The sequence below is a fragment of the Musca autumnalis genome, unplaced genomic scaffold, assembly GCF_047663935.1.
Source record: "Musca autumnalis isolate F117 unplaced genomic scaffold, ASM4766393v1 scaffold_4, whole genome shotgun sequence".
Lineage (NCBI taxonomy): Eukaryota > Metazoa > Arthropoda > Insecta > Diptera > Muscidae > Musca > Musca autumnalis.
Window position 1 is genome coordinate 186,390,294 of NW_027411977.1, and position 24,309 is coordinate 186,414,602.

The 24,309-nt window shown below is 38.3% G+C and overlaps 1 protein-coding gene across 12 annotated transcripts in view; it reads left to right on the forward strand.

Annotated features, from left to right (window-relative positions):
* Positions 1-24,309, forward strand: part of LOC141402723 (uncharacterized) — a 688,471-nt gene that overhangs the window by 611,001 nt on the left and 53,161 nt on the right. For all 12 annotated transcript variants that reach the window (XM_073984599.1, XM_073984586.1, XM_073984598.1 and 9 more), the window contains one exon: positions 2,558-3,489. In XM_073984599.1, the coding sequence (XP_073840700.1) occupies positions 2,558-3,489 (932 nt within the window). The remainder of the gene's footprint in view (positions 1-2,557; positions 3,490-24,309) is intronic.

Below are 24,309 nucleotides of genomic sequence, written 5' to 3' on the forward strand. Positions count from 1 at the left end.
AGTCAAAGTTTTGACAAATTCGCCATTTCAGAGGATTTATATTTCGTACATCATGGCACACCTGAATAATTTTCTATATATATCTAGATATATATATACCTGAACCGATCAGAACCAAAATTTCCGGACGTGATTCTAAATTGAACGGGATTAACCATAACAAATGTTAAAGCGATCGGATGCAAATTGTGACCTTAGTGCGCCTTAAATATAAAATCGGATAAAAGCGGTTGAAACATATATATAAAAGCTATATCTCTATCTGAACCGATTCCTTCCAAATTTTGTAGATGTAATTTTATGCTTATTATAAACATCGGGCTAAATTTGAAAGGTCCAGCATAGTGAAATGGGGCTTCGTGATGATCGAGACCCAATATTGACCTGACAAAAAATAACTGCGGTGACTAAATCCTTCAGTGTAATGTTGACAACATTTGCTTAATATAGAGGTTTTACATGGTCTGATCGGAGATTCGAACCTGCGAACTTCTGTATGCAAGACGAACAGGAACTGTAAATGCATTTTTATACTCTCCACCATAATATGGAGGGTATATATGTATGTATATTAAGTTTGTTTTTCCGTTTGTAATGCATTGACAAAATCATTTGAGACCCCATAAAGTAAACATATTCTTGATCAGGGCAAAATTATGAGCAGATCTATGCATGTCCGTCCGTGCGTCAGTCTGTGGTAATCACTCTAGCATCCACAAAAATATAGATAGCACACTGAAATTTTGGGAAGATGTGTCTTTTGTTAGCTGATAGGTCAAGTTCGACGATGAGATATATCGGTCCACGTTTTGGCATAGCTCCCATATAACGGTACCGCCCGATTTCAGGCCCTTTGAGGTGTTTAGGCACATTTTCTATCCGAAATATCTATAATTTAACATTAAGGGTTCCTAGTGATCAACAAACTTATATTCCAAGAGTTATGGGCATAGGTCCTTGTTTTGGTATAGCCGCCATATAACGGTACCTCCCGATTTTCGGTATTTCGAGAATTTTAGCTACAATTTTTAGCTGAACTATCTGTAATTTGACATTTGAGGTTCCCAGTGGTCACGAAACTTCTTCATTAAAAATCATGAAAGGTCCATGTTTTGGTATAGCTCCCACACACCGGTACCTCCCGATTTTCGGTATTTTGACCGAACTATCTGCAATTTGACATTTGAGGTTCTCTGGTGTCACGAAACTTCTTCACTAAAAGTAGTCAACATGGGTCAATGTTTTGGTATGGCCCTCATATAACGGTACTTCCCGATTTTGGGTACTTTGAGGATTTTAGCTATCGTGAACATAGGTCCATGTTTTGGTATAGCTCCCATACACCGGTACCTCCCGATTTTCGGTATTTTGAAGGTATTAGCTACAATTTTTAACCGAACTATCTGCAATTTGACTTATGAGTTTCTCTGTGGTCATGAAACTTCTTCATTAAAAACCGTGAACATTGGTCCATGTTTTGGTATAGCCCCCATATAACGGTACCTCCCGATTTTGGGTACTTTGAGGATTTTAGCTACAATTTTAACCGAACTAGTTGTAGTTTGACATTTGAGGTTCCCAGTGGTCACGAAACGTCTTCACAAAAAGTAGTCAGCATAGGTCAATGTTTTGGTATGGCCCCCATATAACGGTACCTCCCGATTTTGGGTATTTTGAGGATTTTAGCTAAAATTTTTAACCGAACTAGCTGTAGCTTGACATTTGAAGTTCCCAGTGGTCACGAAATTTCTTAACTAAAAATCGTGAAATAGGTCCATGTTTCAGTATAGCTCCAATACGCCGGTACCTCCCGATTTTCGGTATTTTGAGGGTTGCAGCTACAATTTTTAACTGAACTATCTGCAATTTGACATTTTAGGTTCTCTGTGGTCATGAAACGTCTTCACTAAAAATAGTCAGCCGAGGTCAATGTTTTGGCATAGCCCCCATATAATGGTACCTCCCGATTTTCGGTATCTTGAGGGTTTTTGCTACAATTTTTAACCGAACTATCTGTAATTTGACATTTGAGGTTCTCTATGGTCACGAAACTTCTTAACTAAAAATCGTGAACATAGGTCCATGTTTTGGTCACGAAACTTCCCCTCAAAAAATCGAATTAAATGTAATTTGACATTTAAAGTTTTCAGTGGTCCTGAAACTTCTTCAATAAAAATCCTCAATATAGGTCCATGTTTCGGTATAGCTCCCATATAATGGTACCTCCCGATTTTCGATATTTTGAGGGTCTTAGCTACTTTATTTGACGGCACTACCCGTAATGAGACTTTTGTGGTTCCCTGTAGTTATAAAACTTTTCCACCAAAAATTGTAAAGATAGGTCCACAGTTTGATATAACCCCGTAGGTTGTACCTTTCACCTGATGGATCATATTTTTTAAGATTAGACTATATTAGATTAGATAATTTAGACATACGGGGTATCCATGGTCGAAAAATGTTTCTACGTAAACGACTTTTTACTTTTTGTTGTTGTTGTGTTTGTTAAGCTTGTAGATTATTAACTTTACTTATGTCTCACCTTCTCTCTTTTCAGAAATTGGAATTTCACACGCACACTGGAACTGCCCTATTTCCAGCTCAGTTCTCGCTAAACTACGAATTTGTTGATACCGAACAGGGTGGAGAACCATGGCCGGGACGACGTGGCGAGGAGCCTGTACCACCATTGTGTTCAAGAGTATTTCGCAAACGTAAGGGTAACATACAAGTGCCACGCAATGTTTTCCTTTATGGCCGGGGTGGTGCGAAAAATCTCACCTGTTTATATCGTTTCGAAGCTGGTCCTTCGGAACGGGTGCGTTTAGTGCTACACAACGTTTCATTTGGTGAAGGCACAACCTGTACCACCGATAATGATTTACACACTGGGAGGCCAAAATGTAATCAATTAGATCCAGATGGACGTATAACCGAACTGAAACTATACGATGTACCCTTTAGAGATGTTAAAATACAAATGGGTTGTTTTTGTGATAATTCGTCGGCATTGTATAACAATGCCCCGCTCACCTTTGTCTCCAATTCACGCATTATGGAACTAACATTCACTGTGACTAAATTAAATATATCCGAAGATTTTGCCGATGTCAATTTCTTTGCATCGTATGAATTTAAACGTGTCAGTGATTGTCGTAAACGTCTGAAGCTAAAGGGTGCTGGTGGTGAAGATGAAATAAAATATCCCATGAAATCGCAGGATTCCAGTTGTGAGGGGCTCTCGTGGTATATCGAGGCTCAATCGCTGGACAAATCATTGTTTGTACAAACATGGGGCTCTTACCTGCCCGTTGATCCCACCTCAGAAGATGCAATGCGTTGTCATACGAAAAATCGTCTCATGATCTACTCAGGACGACCACTAAAGCCAATGCGTGTTGTGTGCCCGGCCCAAAGTGGGCCAAGGCCCACATCACTGCACATATTCTCAGAGGATTGGATGAATGGCCAACCGCTGTTCAGTAATAAGTGAGTATAAGGGGAAATTTAATTAATTTTTTTCTTAATATTTAAATTGTCTTTAAAATATTTAAATTTTTAAATTCGTATACAATCAATAACCATTGGATTTAATGTTTGTCATTTTTGCCCTTTATCATTGTGATTAAAGCTATTTATTGCCGAAACAAGTTTTGCAATGCGTAAATGATAATCATAGAGCTTTACAAAAACCCTAAATCAACTGCTGTGGTGCTGGTGTGATTTTTAGCACTGCACATTTATCTAACATCAAAAAACAGCCAACGGCAAGTTGGCTAAATACCATCTATGGCCAACCTGAGGGTAACTGTTGGGATGTAGGGTTAGCAGAGACGTAACAGTGGGTTACAAATTAATATTGTAGCTTTAAATTTAGATAAAAAAACTATTTCGAACATTCTGAATGATTTTGAACTTCCTATTTATCCCTGAACCTGAGCAGAGCAAAGTTTTCTCACTTGTCTCCAAGAACGCAAAGCTGTACTGTTGCACTCAGCAAAGGACCGTCATATATGACAAAGAGGGAAATTGGGCTTACCAAGTGAGGAAAATAGAGGATGTCTAGTGAGTCAACTGTATCAAACGATTCTTGCCTCCGAATCAATGGAAGAAAAATTTTACAATTATATTGCAATAAAACTATTATTGAAGAGGAACAACACATTAAGTTCAATATGAAACCCTTATAACGAGGGTTTTAACTATGGCTGAGGTAAGTTCAGTCACTTCCAGGGTCAGCTCAAGGACCCACAAAACCTTAAGATAAAACACGAGTTATGATGATTTAATTCTTTATTATCACCTCTCTTGGTGGTTAAATAATGAGAAACATGTGGGGGTTCGTGTACTATGGGCTTATTTACTTATTTAGTACGACTATTCGTCTCGGCAGGGTAGCTTCGTATGATGGACGTAGGATGGATGTCTTCCGTGGCTTTGGCGGGATCGTCTGATGTTGGCACAGTGGTGAAAATCGGTTCGACGGTGTTCCGAAGAGTGGAGTCGGCCAGTAGGTATATTGGTTCCCGTAAAAGAGGGTGGGGGTGAGTTGGTTGTGGTAGGGATGCTGACGGCACTCGGCGTTGAAGTCGGATTGATGACGTTCGGCTACGATCGGCCTAATGTAGTTTGGTGGACAACACTCGTCTCGGCTTGCTCGTGTTGATGGCTCTCGGCTTGAGGTATCGGGTTGGTTGCACTCGGCTCGGTATAGTCGGCTCCTTGATTTCGGCAATCGGATTAATGACCCTCGGCTCGTTAACGGTACTCGGGTTGATGGCACTCGGCTCGTTTGTAGTCGGTCTGGAACGGGAAGAGACGATTGATTAAGTTCGAAGCGAACGAGTCGCGGAAGCGAACGAGTCGCAGGAAGCGAACGAATCGCAGGAAGCGAACTAATCGCGGAAGCGAACGAATCGCAGGAAGCGAACTAATCGCGGAAGCGAACTAATCGCGGAAGCGAACGAATCGCAGGAAGCGAACGAATCGCGGAAGCGAACGAATCGCAGGAAGCGAACGAATCGCAGGAAGCGAACTAATCGCGGAAGCGAGCGGATCGCAGGAAGCGAACGAATCGCAGGAAGCGAACGAATCGCAGGAAGCGAACGAATCGCAGGAAGCGAACTAATCGCGGAAGCGAACGAATCGCAAAACCAAGGCCTTGGGTTTTGTACGAAATCTTCCGACTGCGGACGCTGACACAAATCAAATATTTCGTACTCGGGTAACTCCAGCACTTGACGATCCTTGGTGTTAAAAACCGAAATATTTAGCTAGGGAGTAAAATAAAGCGATTGAGAATTATTTCCTCATAGCTTGAAGATAGTTCACATTTCTATACACTGAAGAAAAATAATTCTATAATATCGGTTGTCAAATAAGATTCGAGGTTTTGTGATGCATGTATACCAATGGCAAGTACATGTTGAACGGGAATTGCCATAGTACGTTAAGGTGGGGTATATATTAAGTTGGGCCATATAAAAACCAACCAAGAAAGGAAAAAAAATAAATATTTAATAACATATATAATCGGTAACATGTATCGGTCACGTTACACCCTGTGGTCCCGAAGATCTCAAACAATAAATAACAATGCTTTTGGTGGCGTTGTTATCCGGATGGTTTCGAAAATGTCATCAACAAAGCTATCGACTATGTCTTCTCAGATAAAAAAGCTGTAACATGGGGAGCACCTCCATACTCCCAATCGTAATTTTTAAACATTTGTTGCATATTTTACTGGCAAAAGTAGAAATTTGGATAATTTGACCTATATTTATATATACCAAAATGAATGTCTCGACGAGCTGAGTCGATCTGTGATTCCGTCGGTCTGCCCATCTAAACCTAGCTACAGGTTGAAATTTTAATCGGATTGTCACGAAATGTTGCTGGTTGATACGGGTCCTGAAAGGGAAAAAGAATATTGATTTTGGCGATGGTCGGATCATATTCAATGGTCGAAATGGGCGAATTCATCCGATTCTATTAAGAGCGTTCCAAAAGCAAAGCCTAATAATGAAATGGAAAACTTAACATTTACAACAATGCAAAGTAGGTTGGCGTAGGTGGTCAAACAACGGAAATATCGCAATAGTCGGTAACACATCCCACTTTTTTTAATTTTTTTTTTTTGTAATTACGCTAAATGTTGCAATTTTAATCAGATCGTCACGAAAATTTTGGTGTTGATGGGGTTCCAGAGGGTAAAAGGCCTATTGATTTTGTTGAAGGGCAAAAAACTTATGTGGAGAAAAACAAAGTTTCATTCTTATCTGAATGTCTCCGATTCTAATAGGAGGTGTATTCCAAAAGTAAATCATGTCAATGGAAAAAAGGAAAGGTCATCTTCACAAAGATGGTCAAACTATAGAGGATGGTATAACATCTGACTTTTTTCATTTTTTGTACTCACCCTACAGGTCGCAATATTGATCGTATCGTGACGAAATTTGAAGGTCGATGGGCTTTGTCTGATGACCTTCCAAAACCAAAGTCTGACAATGAAAGAAGAAAAGTACAAAGCGGGTTGACGTAGGTGGACAAACAACGGAAATATCGCAACAGTCGGTAATATTTTTTTTTCTGTTTTTGTAATCACGCTACAGGTTGCAGTTTTATCGGGGCCCCAGTGATGGAAGAAGGCTATTGAATGGTGATGGGCGGATAATATTCAGGAGTCAGAATTGGCAAAAAAAAAACTTACATATGTGGAAAATTTAACGTTTTATTATTATTCTAATATATCCGCTTCTAATTAGGGTATTCCAAAAACAAAGCATATCATTGGAGGAAGAAACCATCAATTTTACAATTATGCCAAGTAGGTTGGTGTACTATTTTTATACCCTCTACCATAATATGGAGGGTATAATTAAATTTGTCATTCCGTTTGTAACACATCGAAATATTTATCGGAGGCCCTATAAAGTATATATATTCTTGATCAGGGTAAAATTCTAAGTCGATATAACCGTGCCCATCTCTCTAAATCTGACCTACCCGATTTTCGGCATTTTGAAGGTTTTAGCCTCATTACCACACAGAAATTGCTGAAATTTGGTACTTTGTCTTCATTGGGAATATAAAACTTTCCCCCATAGAACGGTACCTCCTGATGTTCGGTATTTTGAAGGTTCTGGCCACAATAATACAGGGAAATGGCTGAAATGTTGGTATTTGGCCTTCATTTGGGGTATTAAACGTTCCATATAAAATCTGTCGGTATAGGTCCATGCCTTTATATAGCCCACATAGAACGGTACCACCCGATTTTCGTGTACTTAGTCTTCGTTGGGGGTATAAAACTTGCTCCCAGAAATATGTCGGTATAGGTCCATGCCTTTATATAGCCCACATAGAACGGTACCACCCGATTTTCGGGTACTTAGTCTTCGTTGGGGGTATAAAACTTGCTCCCAGAAATATGTCGGTATAGGTCCACGCCTTCATATAGCCCCCATAGAACGGTACCTCCTATTTTCGGTATTGTGAAGGTTGTGGCCACAGCAACCCACAGAAATGACTGAAATTTGGTACTTAGTCTTTGTTGGAGGTAAAAACCTTAATGACTAAAATTCGTCCCACGTTCCGATATAGCCCCCTTAGAACGATACCTCCCAATTTTCGTAATTCTGAAGGTTGTGACGTCAATATCTCACCGAAATGGCTGAAATTTGGTATTTAGTCTTCCATGGGGTAATAAAATATTCCAGAGGAGAATTATCAGGATAGGTCCGAGGGTTCCTATATCCCCCATAGAAGTGTACCTCTTGATTATCGGTATTTTGAAGGTTTTACCGACATATAGGAAATTTAGTATTTAGTATTCTTTGAGTCAATATATCGACGTTTTGATATAGCCCCCATGGAACGGTACCTTCCGAATTTCGGTATTTTGAACGTTAGCCACATTGTTCTACCGATCTTGCTGAAATATGGTATTTAGTCTTCATCATAAACGAAAGAAAACGAATTGTTCCATTTTACTTCAATGCTATTCGTGGTGGAGGGTATAACAAGTTCGGCCTAGCCGAACTTAACGCCTTTCTTACTTGTTTCCAATGCGGATGTCTCTATTTCTGTTAGACATCCCAGGTGGGACATGGGAGTCTAAGGAGACTTCTCCCATATCAATGAGTGCATCCCGATTCATATGAGCTCAATGATATGGCTCCTACTGTTTAGTGCCGAGTCCGAACGGCGTAAGACACCACTTGTAGATAAGTTTTACATGTCAGCAGTAGTCAGGAAATGTCGCCAACATCACTGAGGGGTATTTTCCACCGTTGAAAATTTGATGTGGCCCGGCCTGGGAATCGAACCCACGACTTTTAGCGTGCAAGGCGGGTGTGCATATCATTGCACCACGGTGGCAACCAAATATAAAATTACTAATTATTTTGGTTCAGTTAGACCTAAGTCATTTTGGTTCAGTTAGCTCTAAGTAATTTGGTATAAAAGTCAGGGTGGGTGAAGACTTGTGCACAGGTGTAGTGTTGTAGGGTATCGCATAATCGGCTCCGTCCCGACTATAGCCTTTGCTCACTTGTTTAATGATATAATAGACAATTTTTTATAACCTCAGCATTTATGCTAACGAAATAATGGTTTTAGACCCCAAGTGTATTTGGACGAAATTCGTTTCAGACAATTTGGAGTTGATTTAGCACTGTCCGTCCGTCTGTCTGTCTGGCTGGAGCGCACGATAACTCTCGAACGGATCAACAAAATTTGGCTTTCGTAATATTTTGTCCAAACTTAGTTTAATTTCGAAGATGGGTTATATCGGTCCACAGTGGCAAGTCCATACTTCCTACGAAAATAGCATGAAAGTTCCTAAAAAACCCTATAACACCGTATGCAGTGGAGAGCAGTATAACTCTCGAACAAATTTGCCGATTCGGTCCAAAATTTGGCCTTCATAATATTTTGTCCAAACTTAGTTTAAGTTCGCAGATAAGCCATATCGATTCACTCCTTCAGGTACCTCCCCCACAAAAGTAATATATCTACCAGATATAGATCAGTTCGAACTAGGACTGTATCTGTTTTCTCCCTCGGGTACCTCCATTTCTGTTAGACATCCCAGGTGGGACAAGGGAGACTAGGAAGACTTCACTCATATCAATAAATGCACCCCAATTCATATTAGCTCAATGATATGGGACCTACTGTTTATTGCCAAGTCCGAACGGCGAGTCTTAAGATACCACTTGTTGAGAATTTTTACATGTTTGGTGTAGTGGTGTAAGGTATCGCATAGTCGGCTCCGTCCCGACTATAGCCTTTACTCACTTGTTTAATGATATGATTATACCCTCAGCATTTATGCTAACGAAATAATGGTTTTAGACCCCAAGTATATTTAGAAGAAATCCGTTTCAGACAATTTGGAGTTGATTTAGCAATGTCCGTCCGTCTGTGTGTCTGGCTGAAGTGCACGATAACTCTCGAATGGATCAACAAAATTTGGCTTTCGTAATATTTTGTCCAAACTGAGTTTAATTTCGAAGATGGGTTATATCGGTCCACTCCTTCCGGTAACTCCCCCCCAAAATTCGAAAGTGTTCAGAAAATTTGTGCGCACGATAACTGTAGAAGGCTGTAACTGATTTGGTCTATACTTTGCACATCGTGAAGCCTCTACCAGACTTCGATTAGGTTCCAACAATCAGTTTACCCCTTCGGGTACCAACATTTCGGAAAAGTAAAGTTTAGGACCTGCTCTCGAATCGCTTTGATCTTTATTGTAACAACTTGTAATCACTGCCCTCCATACGACGGTACAAGTTTCATCAGGGGCAAGTCCATACTTCCTGAGAAAATAGCCTGAAAGTTCCTCAAAAACCCTATAACACCGTTTGTAGTGGAGAGCAGTATAACTCTCGAACAGATTTGCCGATTCGGTTCAAAATTTGGCCTTCGTAATATTTTGTCCAAACTTAGTTTAAGTTCGCAGATAAGCCATATCGATCCACTCCTTCAGGTACCTCCCCCACAAAAATTCAAAAATGTTCGGAAACATTGTGTGCACGATAAATCTTGAAGGGAGTGACCGATTTGGTCCACACTTTACACATCCTAATATATTTACCAGATATAGATTAGGTTCGAACTAGGACTATATCAGTTTACTCCCTCGGGTACCTCCCACACAAAATTTCGGATAACTTCACTTTAAGACCTGCTCTCGAATCACTTTGATTTTTATTGAAGCAACTTGCATTCGCTGCTTCCATTATGACGGTAAAAGTTTTTTTTTTCAGGGGCAAACCCATACTTCTTGAGAAAACAGCCCGAAAGGTGTAAAAACCCCTATGGCACCATATTTAGTGGCTGGAGAGAACGAACTGATCAACCGATTTGGTCCAAATTTTGGCTTTCTTCATATTTTGTCCAAACTTAGTTTCATTTCGGAGATAGGCAATACCGGTCCACAACTTCGGGTACTACACGCCCCCCCCTCTTATTTTAAAAAATGACACTAAAATGTTATTCACCATATTTCTTGAACGGGCTGAGGGTATATCTCTGTCGGCAAAGCCGACTGATACTTTTTTACTTCTTTAATTGGAAAATAAGCGTTTCCACAGTAACATTTTAAATATTACTTTGCGGAATTAATAGCCTTTCGATTCCATCAATATCTTAATGCCTCTTTAATATTTTCAACTCTATCGCATGAACTCTTCCCTTGCGAAAGACTTTTACGGATAAATCTTACTTTAATCATTAATCGTCTTCTCAGTATACATTTTAATATTTAATTACTTTCGAAATTATAATTACTTCTTAAATAATGTAAATGTTAACGGTAATTATCCATTCGATTTATTTAAGCACAATTTGATGTTGTAAAACAATAAACTTTCTCCCAACTTTACTTCATCTTCACATACGTGCAATTTACCCAATATATTCATAGATATGTATTGTATATTGTTCTTAATCTGTCCTTAACGAATTATTCAATTGTGTGTATTTTCTTTCTACAGATACGTGTATACAATTGCATGTATGTTTGTTGTAATTACAGAAACCAACACCCTTTTGAATATTAAATTATGTAAGGATTATAACTTAACATTTCCTGGGAATTACAAATTTATTACAATATGAAGGTATACATTGCACAGAAAATACTTGTGTATAAAACAATACACCCTCAAGGATGTTGAAATGCTTTTGTTTTTTTTTTTTTTTTTTTGTAATCAGGACACGCACTCTATATTTTATTCCACTGTGTCGAATCTTCAATTTATATTGATGCAACTTTCCTCGCTTCCACCGTTACCCCGTGTCTGTACAAATAAGTCGTTACATGGCGGTTATTCATTACGTGTGTTGGGAGTCAGTGAAGGCTGTTAGGTACATCCTTTCATCCATCCTCCCGCTGTCGCTGGGTTACGAACACGTGAATCCGTGTTTAATTTCATATATGCGAAATTGTGTAATGTCACCCATATATGTATGAACGTATGTATGTGTGTTATATGGATGATGTAGGTTGGTTGGTTGTATATCGAAATCATCATTATATCCCATATCCGTGCGTGGCTTAACCCTAAAGGTAGATACTCATTAAAATCGATAGCATCTATCTATAGTGGAAACACTCTACAACGAGTGTGTGCCTGTGATCCCTTATCTATATGCGATGCGGCCATGTGCGTTACTGCCTGTTCACATACTGGTACTACTGCTGTAACACCAGTACACAATCGACCAGTATACGTGGCACTTTAAGTTTATCCGAAATAGTATTTATGACAATATCGATACAATTTTCTTTCGTAAAATGTTGGGAAAAAAACCATGCAGGAGTTACAGATAGGCCGAAAGGTAGGCACACACCACTATGGTATAGCAATATCTCTTATACATGAACTTAACAACATCGAATGTATGTATGTGGGGATGCTTCTTCCATGATTGGTGATGTAACCAAAACCGGAGTAAAGAGGGGAACCTGGTTTTATGATTATTTCGTGTGAATACTGTTGTTGCTGGGCCATTTGCTTTCGATTAAACTTAAAGTAAATGAAAAACATGAGTTTGTTTTTTTGCTATTTCATTCTCGTTGTTGTTGTTTTGTTGTGCAGTAAATTTACCGATGTTTGTAGGAGTGTATTGGAAGTATATTGGATGGAATAAGGGTTAACATAAAGGCATATGGGCAATTATGTAGAAATTTAACATACGTTTCAGCGCATGTTTGGAGCACTGTAGCGAACTAACTGATGTACTACGACATAAACTTAAAACGTATTTCGACGAAATGAAATGTTTTAGCACGATTCGCCGAGGGATTTTTGGAAAAAATCGAATTTTCACATTAACCGCGTCAAAAGGATGCTGACAATTTGAAGCAAAAAATTTTGGTTTTTGATTTTTTTCTCTAATCTGGACGCTCAACTAGAATTGTTGTTGTTTTAGCAGCATGAAACCTACGTAGAAGCATAGGTTTGATGCTGGGTTGGCAGCCGCTGGCCGAAACACTATGGTTTCGGGTCAATCCGGTACCAAAGAACCCGCTGCCGTGGGATTGTCTAAAAGCTCATTATGTAATGGTAGTACTCGCGATCGTACTCGACAATGTAACCTTCATAGTGTTAGGGCAATCCACTCCCAAAGTAGAAATTTTTGTGCGTAAATTTTGATTGATTCGCTGTGTTGGAAAATCGGATGCGCACCAGTCTTTTTGATTATTACGCGGTTTATATTCGTTTCAAGTGTTGTAATATTCAATATAACTTTATTTTAGTTTTATGCCACAATTGAAATTCTATGTGATTAAATAAAATTATCTAAAAATATTAGCTAACAGGAAAAACTACAAGGCATAAATTGGTTTGAACGGAATATCTTCGTTATTGCCTGAAATTTGTACGAAAAAGAGAAAGAACTCTAAAATTTTCCTATAAAATCATAAAAAATAAAAAAAATAGAATAATATGATTTTTATTTTTGTTATCATATTTTCTTCAATATTATAGTTCCGACCTTCATGTGTCTCATCGAAATTTTAGACCCCAAGTATGTTTGGACGAAATCCGTTTCAGACAATTTGGATTCGATTGAGCAATGTCCGTCCGTCTGTCTGGTTGGTGCGCACGATAACTCTCGAAACGATTAACCGATTCGAAAAACATGTTGGGTATCGTAATATTTTGTTCAAACTTAGTTTAATTTCGAAGATGGGTTAGATCGGTCCACTCCTTCCGGTACCTCCCCCACAAAAGTTCGAAAATGTTCGGAAAATTTGTGCGCACGATAACTCTTGAAGGAGGAACCGGGTTAATTCATACTTTGCATATCGTGACATTTCTACCAGGCTTAAATACAGTTCCAATATGGGCTCAATCGGTCCATTCTTACGGGTACCTCCCACACAAAATTTCGGAAAAGTTCAGTTTAGGGCAATCTCTCGAATCGCTTTAATATTTGCTGTAACAACTTGTATTTTCTGCCCCCCATACGACGGCACAAGTTTCATCAGGTGCAAGTCCATACTTCCTGATAAAATAGCCTGAAAAATACAAAAAGCCCCTGTGTCACCGTGTTTAGCAGTTGGAGCGCATGATAACTCTGGAACGGATTTGCCGATTCAGTCCAAAATGTGGCCTTCGTAATATTTTGTTCATACTTAGTTTATGTTCGAAGATAAGCCATATCGGTTCGCTCGTTCAGGTACCTCCCACCCCCAGAAGCTCAAAAATGTTCGGAAAAATTGTGGCCACGATAACTCTAGAAGGGGGATGACCGATTTGGTCCATACTTTGCACATCCTAATATATTTACCAGATATATTTCAGATTTGAATATGGACTATATTTGTCCACTCCTTCGGGTACCTCGCACACAAAATTTCGGATAAGTTCACTTTAATACCTGCTTTCGAATCACATTAGTTTTTGTTGAAGCAAATTGAATTTGCTTCCTCAATCACGACGGTAAAGTTTTTTTTAGGAGGGGTAAAAACCCCTATGGCACCATATGTAGTGGCTGGAGAGCACGATAACTCCCAAACCGATCAACCAATTTGGTCCAAACTTTGGATCTCTTAGTATTTTGTCCAAATTTAGTTTAACTTCTAAAATGGCTTCCTGGCATACAGGTCCATAGGTTATACGATGACCCATTGAAATGACTAGTGGGCGCGATATCCATCGAAAAGATATGACTCCCTAAATGAAATCCACTTCCATAATGGACTATGTCGGTTCAAGTACGTCCTCCGTAACACTTTTTAACTTTAATCCTAATCAAAATTTTTGTCGGCAAGTTTAAATGTCCAAAAAGGGCCACATAATTCTGAATGACTCCAGGCATAGGCTGAGGGTATATCCGACTGATACTTTTTTACTTGTTTTATTTCTCACAATGTCTGGGATGCTATTGTGATTTTTATATATTTTTTTGTAAGCATATTAGTAGGGGACCACTCTTCGCATTTTCCAGACCTCGGCCACGATGTGATTGGCTAGACACAGGTTGAGAACTCTGTTGAGATAATCAACTCTCGGTTTATCCAACCGTTTCAGACTTACCATGGAGATACCATCAGAGCCCAACGCTTTGGATGATTTAACTTGATTTGCAACATCATATACATACATATATTCCCACAACATCCCCGAAGGGACAGTGCGCGCTGATTCATATCGGCTCAACGACACCACTTGTGGAGAAAGTTTTTCTGCCTGAAATAATAGAAATGTAAGCCAAAATTACGCTGAGAGGATTTGCTACCGCCAAAGATGTTGATGTTCTGCAATTTTAGACACTCCCCACTAATTCTCGTAAAAATGTAGAGCTATGAGTCTGCTCAGCTAGCGCTATACCCATCTGGTCGCTGCCGAGGAGCGAATGCCACAAATCGTGATGAGCATTATAGCCCCCAAAGACCAGTCGGTTATGACCTTCCAAAAAGGGGCTTTTGTTGGGCCTATACCTAGGCAGTTACACGTCTGACTGCTATCCCCATATATTCCATGTACGGCTCATTAGAGCCAGGCTCAATGAAAAAGGTATGTATTGAAGAGACTGGTACTCGGCGGAACTCATCATGCCGCCTCTGCTGAGAAATTTCGTCTCACTTCGGGTATTAGACCAGCAGGTATGTAGCGAACAACTGCCGCAGTAATGATGCCTGTTACCCATACTTAAAAAGAATTGGGCAGTTCTCTGAAGCGGTGATTAGTGAAGTCTCTGAAATTAGGCCAATTAGCTTTCTCATGATAGATGAAAGCTCAGCGTTCAGAGGTGGTGAAATCAGGCGGTCTGTTGATGGAGACATTCATAGGGATATGGTCTGACTCCTGAGAAAAGACGTGTTACCAGGCGACGTCATTTGTCAGACCAGGTAACACGTTGATTATATCTGGTGAACTGTGATTCTCTCCGCTAATTTCGTACAAAATGTAGAGCTATCTGCTGTCTACTCAGCCAGCGCTACACGCCACTAGTCATTGCCAAGGACCGAATGCCATAATTCAATGTGATGAGCTCAAAAGCGGACTAATGATGTACCATAATCTGGAGTACAGGAATTTATCGGCGGTATGTATACGTTAAGTAACTCTACCTCGGCAGTTCCACACCTAACTGCTACCCTCATATATTCCACCTATGGCTCACTAGAGCCAGTGAGATAGGTCTGTATTATATACCAAGGCGGCTTCTTTGTCACCGGATTGACCCGAAACTACACGCAGGTGTTATGGTATAAAAAGGTGTTATGCGATATGTAGTCTTTTGGAACGTTTCGGCTAAATCGTGTTCATCAGTCATTTTAGTTGGTGCCGAAAGCATTTCTTATTTCAGGGAACATGGAAAAATTGACCGTCGCACAATAGTTTAGAAATCAATTTTCCTGGCCTAAACAACATTTTTTGTAGTCGCCGACGATATTTAATTTATATGTATATGGGATTCGAAACTAAGAAAACCAAAAAAATCGGTCAAAATATTGGAAGATGTGGCAATGCGTGCTACTAAAGACGACAATTTTCCCCATTTTGGAAAATATGTAATTTTTGCACATTTCTATAGAAAGGAATAGCGATTTCTCAGAAACTATAGCAGAACAGCGATTTTGTAAAGTAGGTAGGATTGTTGTCTTTGTGAATCGTTTTAATAAAATACCGTACCGTTTACACAAAATGAGCTATTTTATTTTTCTTCAGGTACAAAATTGTTGTAAAATTCCAAATTAAGTGGACTTGAATTTTTTGGGATACATTTTTTCTTTAGCATAAAAACTGAGGGTGTGAGCACAAGAAAACAGTTGCGGATCGATTGCGAGATCCGATTTTGGTATCGACTAATAATATCACCTTTATTTCCGACACTATTTGCACACCTATTACTGTTTAATGGAATTAAATCACACACTCCACCCTAAGGTTTTTAATTTTTTCGTTATAAAATATTCTTGTGATTGCCTGAATCCCTCACTGTTTATTGCAGATTGAATGGGAATGTTAAGTCGATAATTTACTGAACAGACAATTACAAATATATGCAAGTTTGTCTCATACACACATATAAACACGCACACATTGGCAAAACTGCTTTACTTTCATGTTGTGTACACATCATCAACAGGAACTAACGCATGTTGTTCTTTCGTTCCTTGGCTGAATGTGTGCGTGTTTGTTGCAGATTTTGCACAATTACTTATGTATACAACAACATCATATACAACATCAACATCATCAACAACATTGACAGCAGTCGCATGAATTCCATAGCATCACTACATTTACATCTATACTCACATACACAGATTCATTTACAATCAAACATCAAAATGATACCACAAACATACATAAATTTAATAGAACAAACGCACACACATACACACCCACATATACTATTGAATTTATAATCACAGGCAAAAGCTTATAGATTAGTTTTAGGTATTAGTGAATATCGGTCATTGACGCACATGGCCACAATTACATTTACAAACAAACAAACATTGTTAGCCACTGAACGGAATATTATTAGATGGTCAGATAGCAGTTAGTTATGTATGGGTATGTGGGTGTGTGTGTGTGTGTAGTTGTCCCAACATACCAAATAAAAATAAAAAGTAATAGGACTTGAGAATAATATTATAAAAATAGAAAATTCACAATCAATTTTTAACAATGCTTGAAAAACTATTACATGAACAAACTTTTCTTAAGTCTGCCTGAAAAGTATTTTGTTAATTGACATTTGTTGATAAATTAGTTTTTGTTGAAACTTTTTTTGTGATCTTTTAGTTTTTATGTAATTAAATATATACCCGCGATGTGTTAACAAATAAATATCCGTGTTGTGCTAAAATATAATTGCAATGCCAAAAAATATAAAAAGTGTTGAAAGACAAAAAAATCCATGAAGAAGTTCGGTTGAATTCTTAAAAACCAAAAAATTGCGAATCCGAAGAAGTTTTCAGGATTGGTGACATAAATAGCGGTTGTGATGAAAGTAGAAGTGAATGCGAACAAAGTGAAAGTGATGAAAATTTGAATAATTATGTATATAATTGACATTTATACATATGTTCCCATACACATCCCCTAATAGACACGGGAGATTTATCTCATATCAATCAGTGCACGCCGCTTCATATTGACTTAATTATATGGGACCAACTTGTTATCGCTGAATCCGAACGGAGTGTTTTACGACACCACTTGTATAAAAGTTTTTCATGGTGGATCAGAAAATGTCGTCTACATTACGCTAAGGGATATTTTGCCACCGTTGGAGAGTATGATTTTTTTGCCTGACCTGAGAATCGAAACCGTGCAAACAGAGTGCAAGGCGCACAACTATTGCACAAGAACGGCTATATTAAGTAAGTTCAATTTACAAAATTAACTGAAAAAATTATCACTAAATTTCTACTTTTTATAGATGCCGCAACTCCAACGACACATTCATTCGAGACGGTTCGCGAAAAATCGTATAAAGATGCGAAACAATTATAAAATCAAAAAACGTAACTGTAAATATAATTATTTTAATTATTTCATAGAGTGAAAACTTATATCACTAATCAACTTAATTTAAATTAAAAAATAACAATGATAAAATACAATACACACTTTGTTAATTTATAACTAAATCTCAAAATATGAACTGAATTTATAAAATTTTAATAAAAAATTAAAAAAATATATACGTAAGCTTGTTTTACTATTGCAAGGGCAAGCTTAAGATAATATTAATTGCATAAGCTTGTTCTACAATTACAAGGGTAAGCTTATAAACAAGGGTTCCGTTTCGATTTTTCTACAATTATGACATAAGCTTTTAACAACTGATTTCTCAAGTCTTTTATAAGCTTAAGGCTTATGTTGATAAGCTTATTATAATATAACTCTCAAGCTTTTTTGGTATGTTGGGGTGTCACTTTTAATTTCTTGCCCATAGAAGTGTTTATGTCAGCAATTTCCAAAACACCAAAAATACAACAACATACATACACACATATAACAACAGGATCAGCAAACACCAACCAGATGGATAAACACAACACAACAACAATGTCCAATTGAAGAAATATATCCAGTATCCAACATTTCCATGTTCATTTGTGATTCAATGTCTGTAAATTATGTCCTCCCATTCAGGTTTGGGGCACAGTAAGCTTAGGTCAAAAATAACAAGTGAAAAGTAGTTAAGTTTGGCCGGGCCGAACTTTTTTTACCCTACACCAGTATCCAACATTTCCATGTTCATTTCTGATTCAATGTCTGTAAATTATGTCCTCCCATTCAGGTTTGGGGCACAGTAAGCTTAGGTCAAAAACAACAAGTGAAAAGTAGTTAAGTTTGGCCGGGCCGAACTTTTTTTACCCTACACCATAAAACATTCTAAATTAAAAAGGAATAATTAGTTTAATTTTATGTTCAGCCAGGTGAAAGGTACCACCAACGTGGCTATATCAAAGTGTAGAAATTTTTGGTGGAAATGTTCGGTTAAAAATAGTAGTTAAAATCCTCAAACTACCGAAAATCGGGAGGTACCGTTATATGGGGCTATACCAAAACATGGAGCACTGTTGACGATTTATGGTGGAAAACTTTCGTGACAGCTGAGAACCTCAAATGTCAAATTACAGCTAGTTCGGTTAAAAATTTTAGTTAAAACCCTCAAAATACCGAAAATCGGGAGGTACCGTTATATCGGAGCTATACCAAAACATTTACCAATGTTGACGATTTTTGGTGGAGAAGTTTCGTTATAACTGAGAGCCTCATATGTAAAATTGCAGCTTGTTGAGTTAAAAGATTTGGCTAAAATCCTCAAACTACCGAAAATCGGAATGTACCGTTATATGGGGGCTATAAACAACATGAACTTATATTGACAACAAGACCTCAAATGTCAAATTACAGCTAGTTCGGTTAAAAAGTGTAGCTAAAACCTTCAAACTAGCGAAAATCGGAAGGTTCCGTTATATGGGGACAATACCAAAACATGAACCAATTTCTGGTTTCGTGATCACTGAGAACCTTAAATGTAAAATTTCAGCTAGTTCGGTTAAAAATTCTAGCTAAAATCCTCAAACTACCGAAATTTGGGGTGTACCTTTGGGGCTATACCAAAACATGGACCATTGTTGACAATTTTTGGTGGAAAACTTTCTTGACAGCTGAGAACATCAATGTCAAATTACAGCTAGTTTGGTTAAAAATGCTAGGTAAAATCCTCAAAGTACAGAAAATCGGATGGTTCCGTTACGTGGGGGCAATACCAAAACATGGACCAATTTCTGGTGGAGAAGTTTCGTGATCACTAAGAAACTCAAATGTAAAATTTCAGCTAGTTCGGTTAAAAATTCTAGCTAAAATCCTCAAAATACCGAAAATCGGACCACTGTTGACGGGTTTTGGTGGAAAACTTTCGTGAAAGCTGAGAACCTCAAATATTAAATTGCAGTAAAAAGTCTAGTTAAAACTCTCAAAATACCGAAAATCGGGAGGTACCGGTATGTGGACCTAGTTCGACTTTTGCTGGAAAAGTTTCGTGACCACAGAGAACCTCAAATGTCAAATTACAGCTACTTCGGCTTAAAATGTTAGCTAAAATCCTCAAAATACCGAAAATCGGATGGTACCGTCATATGGGGGCTATACCGAAACATGGACCTATATCGACAATTTTTGGTGGATCAATTTCGTTGTCACTGAAGACCTCAAATGTCAACTAACAGCTAGTAAGGTTAAAATTTTTATCTAAAGTCCTCAAAATTCCGAAAATCGGGAACTACAATTATATGGGGGCTATACCAAAACATGGAACAATGTTGAAGATTATTCGTGGCAAACTTTGGTGACGGCTCAGAACCTCAAAAACTCTAGCTAAAATTCTCAAAATACCGAAAATCGGATGGTGCCGTTATATGGGGGCTACACCAAAACATAGGTCAACACCCATAATTTTTATACCCTCCACCATAGTATGGAGGGTATATTAAGTTTGTTTTTCCGTTTGTAACGCATTGAAATACTCATTTGCGACCCTATAACGTATATATATTCTTGATCAGGGTAAAATTCTGAGTCGATCTGTGCACGTCCGTCCGTCCGTCTGTGGTAATCACTCTAGCATCCACAAAAATGGAGATAGGACGCTGAAATTTTGGGAAAATGCGTCCTTTGTTTGCAGGCAGGTCAAGTTCGATGATGGGCTATATCGGTCTACGTTTTGGTATTTAGGGTTCTTAAGTGCCAATAAACTTATATAAGAAAACTTGTGGACATAGGTCCACGTAGCCACATAGCCTCCATATAACGGTACCCCCGATTTACGGTATTTTGACGTTTTTAGCTAAATTTTCAGACCGATTTAGCTATAAATTGACATTTAGGGTTCTTAAGTGTCAATAAACTTATATAACAAAACTAGTGGACATAGGTCCACGTTTTGGTATAGCCTCCATATAACGGTGTCCCTCGATTTACGGTTTTGGTATAGCCCCATATAACGGTACCTCCCGATTTTCGGTATTTTGAGAATTTTACCTACCAGTTTTAACCGAATTATATGTTACTTTGAACATTTGACATTTGAAATTCCTAGTGGTCACCACACCTCTCCACCAAAAATTGTCAAGAAAGGTCGATGTATTGATAAAGCCCCCATATAACGTTACCTCCCGATTTTCAGTAATTTGATGATTTTAGCTACAATATTAAACCGAACTAGCAGTAATTTGACATTTGAAGTTCTTAGTGGTCACAACACCTCTCCATAAAAATTGTCAACATAGGTCCATGTTCGGATATAGCTCCCATATAACGGTACCTCCCAATTTTCAGTAATTTTGCAATTTCAGCTACAATTTTTAACCGAACTAACTGTAATTTGATATTTGAAGGTTGTAGTGGTCACTACACATCTGCATCAGCAATTTTCAACATAGCCCCAATATCCCGATTTTCGGTACCTTGAGGATTTTACTTAAAATGTTTAACCAACGTTGGTCCATGTTTTGGTATAGCCCCAAAACAAACCTCCCGATTTTCCGTACCTTAGCTTTATTTTTTGGACGAACTTTCTGTAATTTGAAATTTAAAAGCCAACAAAAATTCTGCAACAAAAATTGTTCATTTAAGTTCATATTTTCGTATAGCCCACATACCTCCGAACTAGCTGTTAATGACATTTGAAGTTCCCACGTTATGTACAGATTTTCGGTATTTTGAGGATTCTAGCTGCAATTTTTAACCGAATTAGGAGTTATTTGACATTAAAGGCTCCCATCAAAAACTGTCAACATAGGTCCATGGTTTATTATAACCCCTATATAACGGTACCTCCCAATTTCTAGCCCACCAAAAATTGTCAACATACATAGCATTTTATGTACATTATCTGACATTTCAACGTACCCACTTAAAGTTGGGGACAGGAATGAAAACTAATTATTCCATTTTAGTTCAGTATATTTTATGGTGGAGGGTATGAAAAGTTCGGCCCTGCCGAACTTAACGCTTTTTTACTTGTTAGAATATAAGTTTGTTGATCACTAGGAACTCTAAATGTCAAATAATAGCTAATTCGGTTTGAAAATGCATAGATCGACTCAGAATTTTACCCTGATCAAGAATATACATATTTATATATACTTTTTACGGTCGCAAATGATTATTTCAATGCGTAACAAATGGAAAAACAATTTTAATATCCTATAGTGGAGGGTATAACAAGGAAAGGAAGGCGGTCTGTAGGAAGAGTGGAAGTGGTCTTCTATAGGAAGACTGAATGGTCTTCAATAAAAAGACCTAGTGGTCTTCTGTACGAAGAACTGATAGTCTTCTGGTGGTCTTCTATAGGAAGACCTGGAGATCTTTTATAAGAAGGCCTGGTGGTGTTCTCTAAGAAGCCCAGTTGGACTTCTTTAGGATGACCAGATGGTGGTCTTCTTTAGGACGACCTGGTGGTCTATAGAAAGTCCTGGTGGTTTTCTATAGGGAGATCTGCTGGTCTTCTCTAGGAAGACCTGGAGATCTTTTATAACAAGACCTGGTGGTATTCTCTAAGAAGCCCAGTTGGTCTTCTTTAGGAGGACCTAGTGGTCTTTAGAGTTGTGCCAAAGAAAATATATGGAACTACCTAGTTCACTTCGCAGTTCCATTTTTTCTTTGAACAAACTGCGTATACTTAATATTAAACGTTACATTTCATGATGTTACTCATACGTTTTGGAACTAGTACAAGGAACTAGGAACCAGATTACCCAACTCTAGTGGTCTTCTATAGGAAGACCTGGTGTTTTTTTGTAAGAAAACCTGGTGGTCTTCTATAAGAAGACTTGGATGTTTTCTATAAGAAGACTTGGATGTTTTCTATAAGAAGGCCTGGTGGTCTTCTATAAGAAGGCTTGGTGGTCTTCTACAATAAGATCTGGTGGTCTTTTATAAGAAGACATGGTGGTATTCTATGAGAAGACATGGTGGTCTTCTATAAGAAGACATGGTGGTCTTTTATAAGAAGACATGGTGGTCTTCTATGAGAAGACATGGTGGTCTTCTATGAGAAGACCTGGTGGTCTTCTATAAGAAGACCTGGTGGTCTTCTATAAGAGGACCCGGTAGTCATCTATAAGAAGACCTGGTGGTCTTCTATATGAAGACCTAGTGGTCTTCCATATGATGGTGGTCTTCTATAAGAAGTCCTAGTGGTCTTCTATAAGATGGTGGTCTTCTATATGAAGACCTAGTGGTATTTTCTTCTATAAGAAGACATGGTGGTCTTTTGTAAGAAGACATGGTGGTTTCCTATAAGAAGATCTGGTGGTCTTCTATAAGAAGACTTGGATGTTTTATATAAGAAGGCCTGGTGGTCTTCTATAAGAAGGCTTGGTGGTCTTCTATAATAAGATCTGGTGGTCTTTTATAAGAAGGCTTGGTGGTCTTCTATAATAAGATCTGGTGGTCTTTTATAAGAAGACATGGTGGTATTCTATGAGAAGACATGGTGGTCTTCTCTAAGAGGACTTGGTGGTCTTTTATAAGAAGACATGGTGGTCTTCTGTAAGAGGACCGGTGGTTATCTATAAGAAAACCTGGTGGTCTTCTATAAAAGGACAGGGTGGTCTTCTATAAAAAGACCTGGTGGTCTTCTATAAAAAGACCTGGTGGTCTTCTATAAGAAGACCTGGTGGTCTTCTATAATAGGACCCGGTAGTCATCTATAAGAAGACCTGGTGGTCTTCTATATGAAGACCTGTAGGAAGAGTGGAAGTGGTCTTCTATAGGAAGACTGAATGGTCTTCAATAAAAAGACCTAGTGGTCTTCTGTACGAAGAACTGATAGTCTTCTGGTGGTCTTCTATAGGAAGACCTGGAGATCTTTTATAAGAAGGCCTGGTGGTTTTCTCTAAGAAGCCCAGTTGGACTTCTTTAGGATGACCAGATGGTGGTCTTCTTTAGGACGACCTGGTGGTCTATAGAAAGTCCTGGTGGTTTTCTATAGGGAGATCTGCTGGTCTTCTCTAGGAAGACCTGGAGATCTTTTATAACAAGACCTGGTGGTATTCTCTAAGAAGCCCAGTTGGTCTTCTTTAGGAGGACCTAGTGGTCTTTAGAGTTGTGCCAAAGAAAATATATGGAACTACCTAGTTCACTTCGCAGTTCCATTTTTTCTTTGAACAAACTGCGTATACTTAATATTAAACGTTACATTTCATGATGTTACTCATACGTTTTGGAACTAGTATAAGGAACTAGGAACCAGATTACCCAACTCTAGTGGTCTTCTATAGGAAGACCTGGTGTTTTTTTTTTTTGTAAG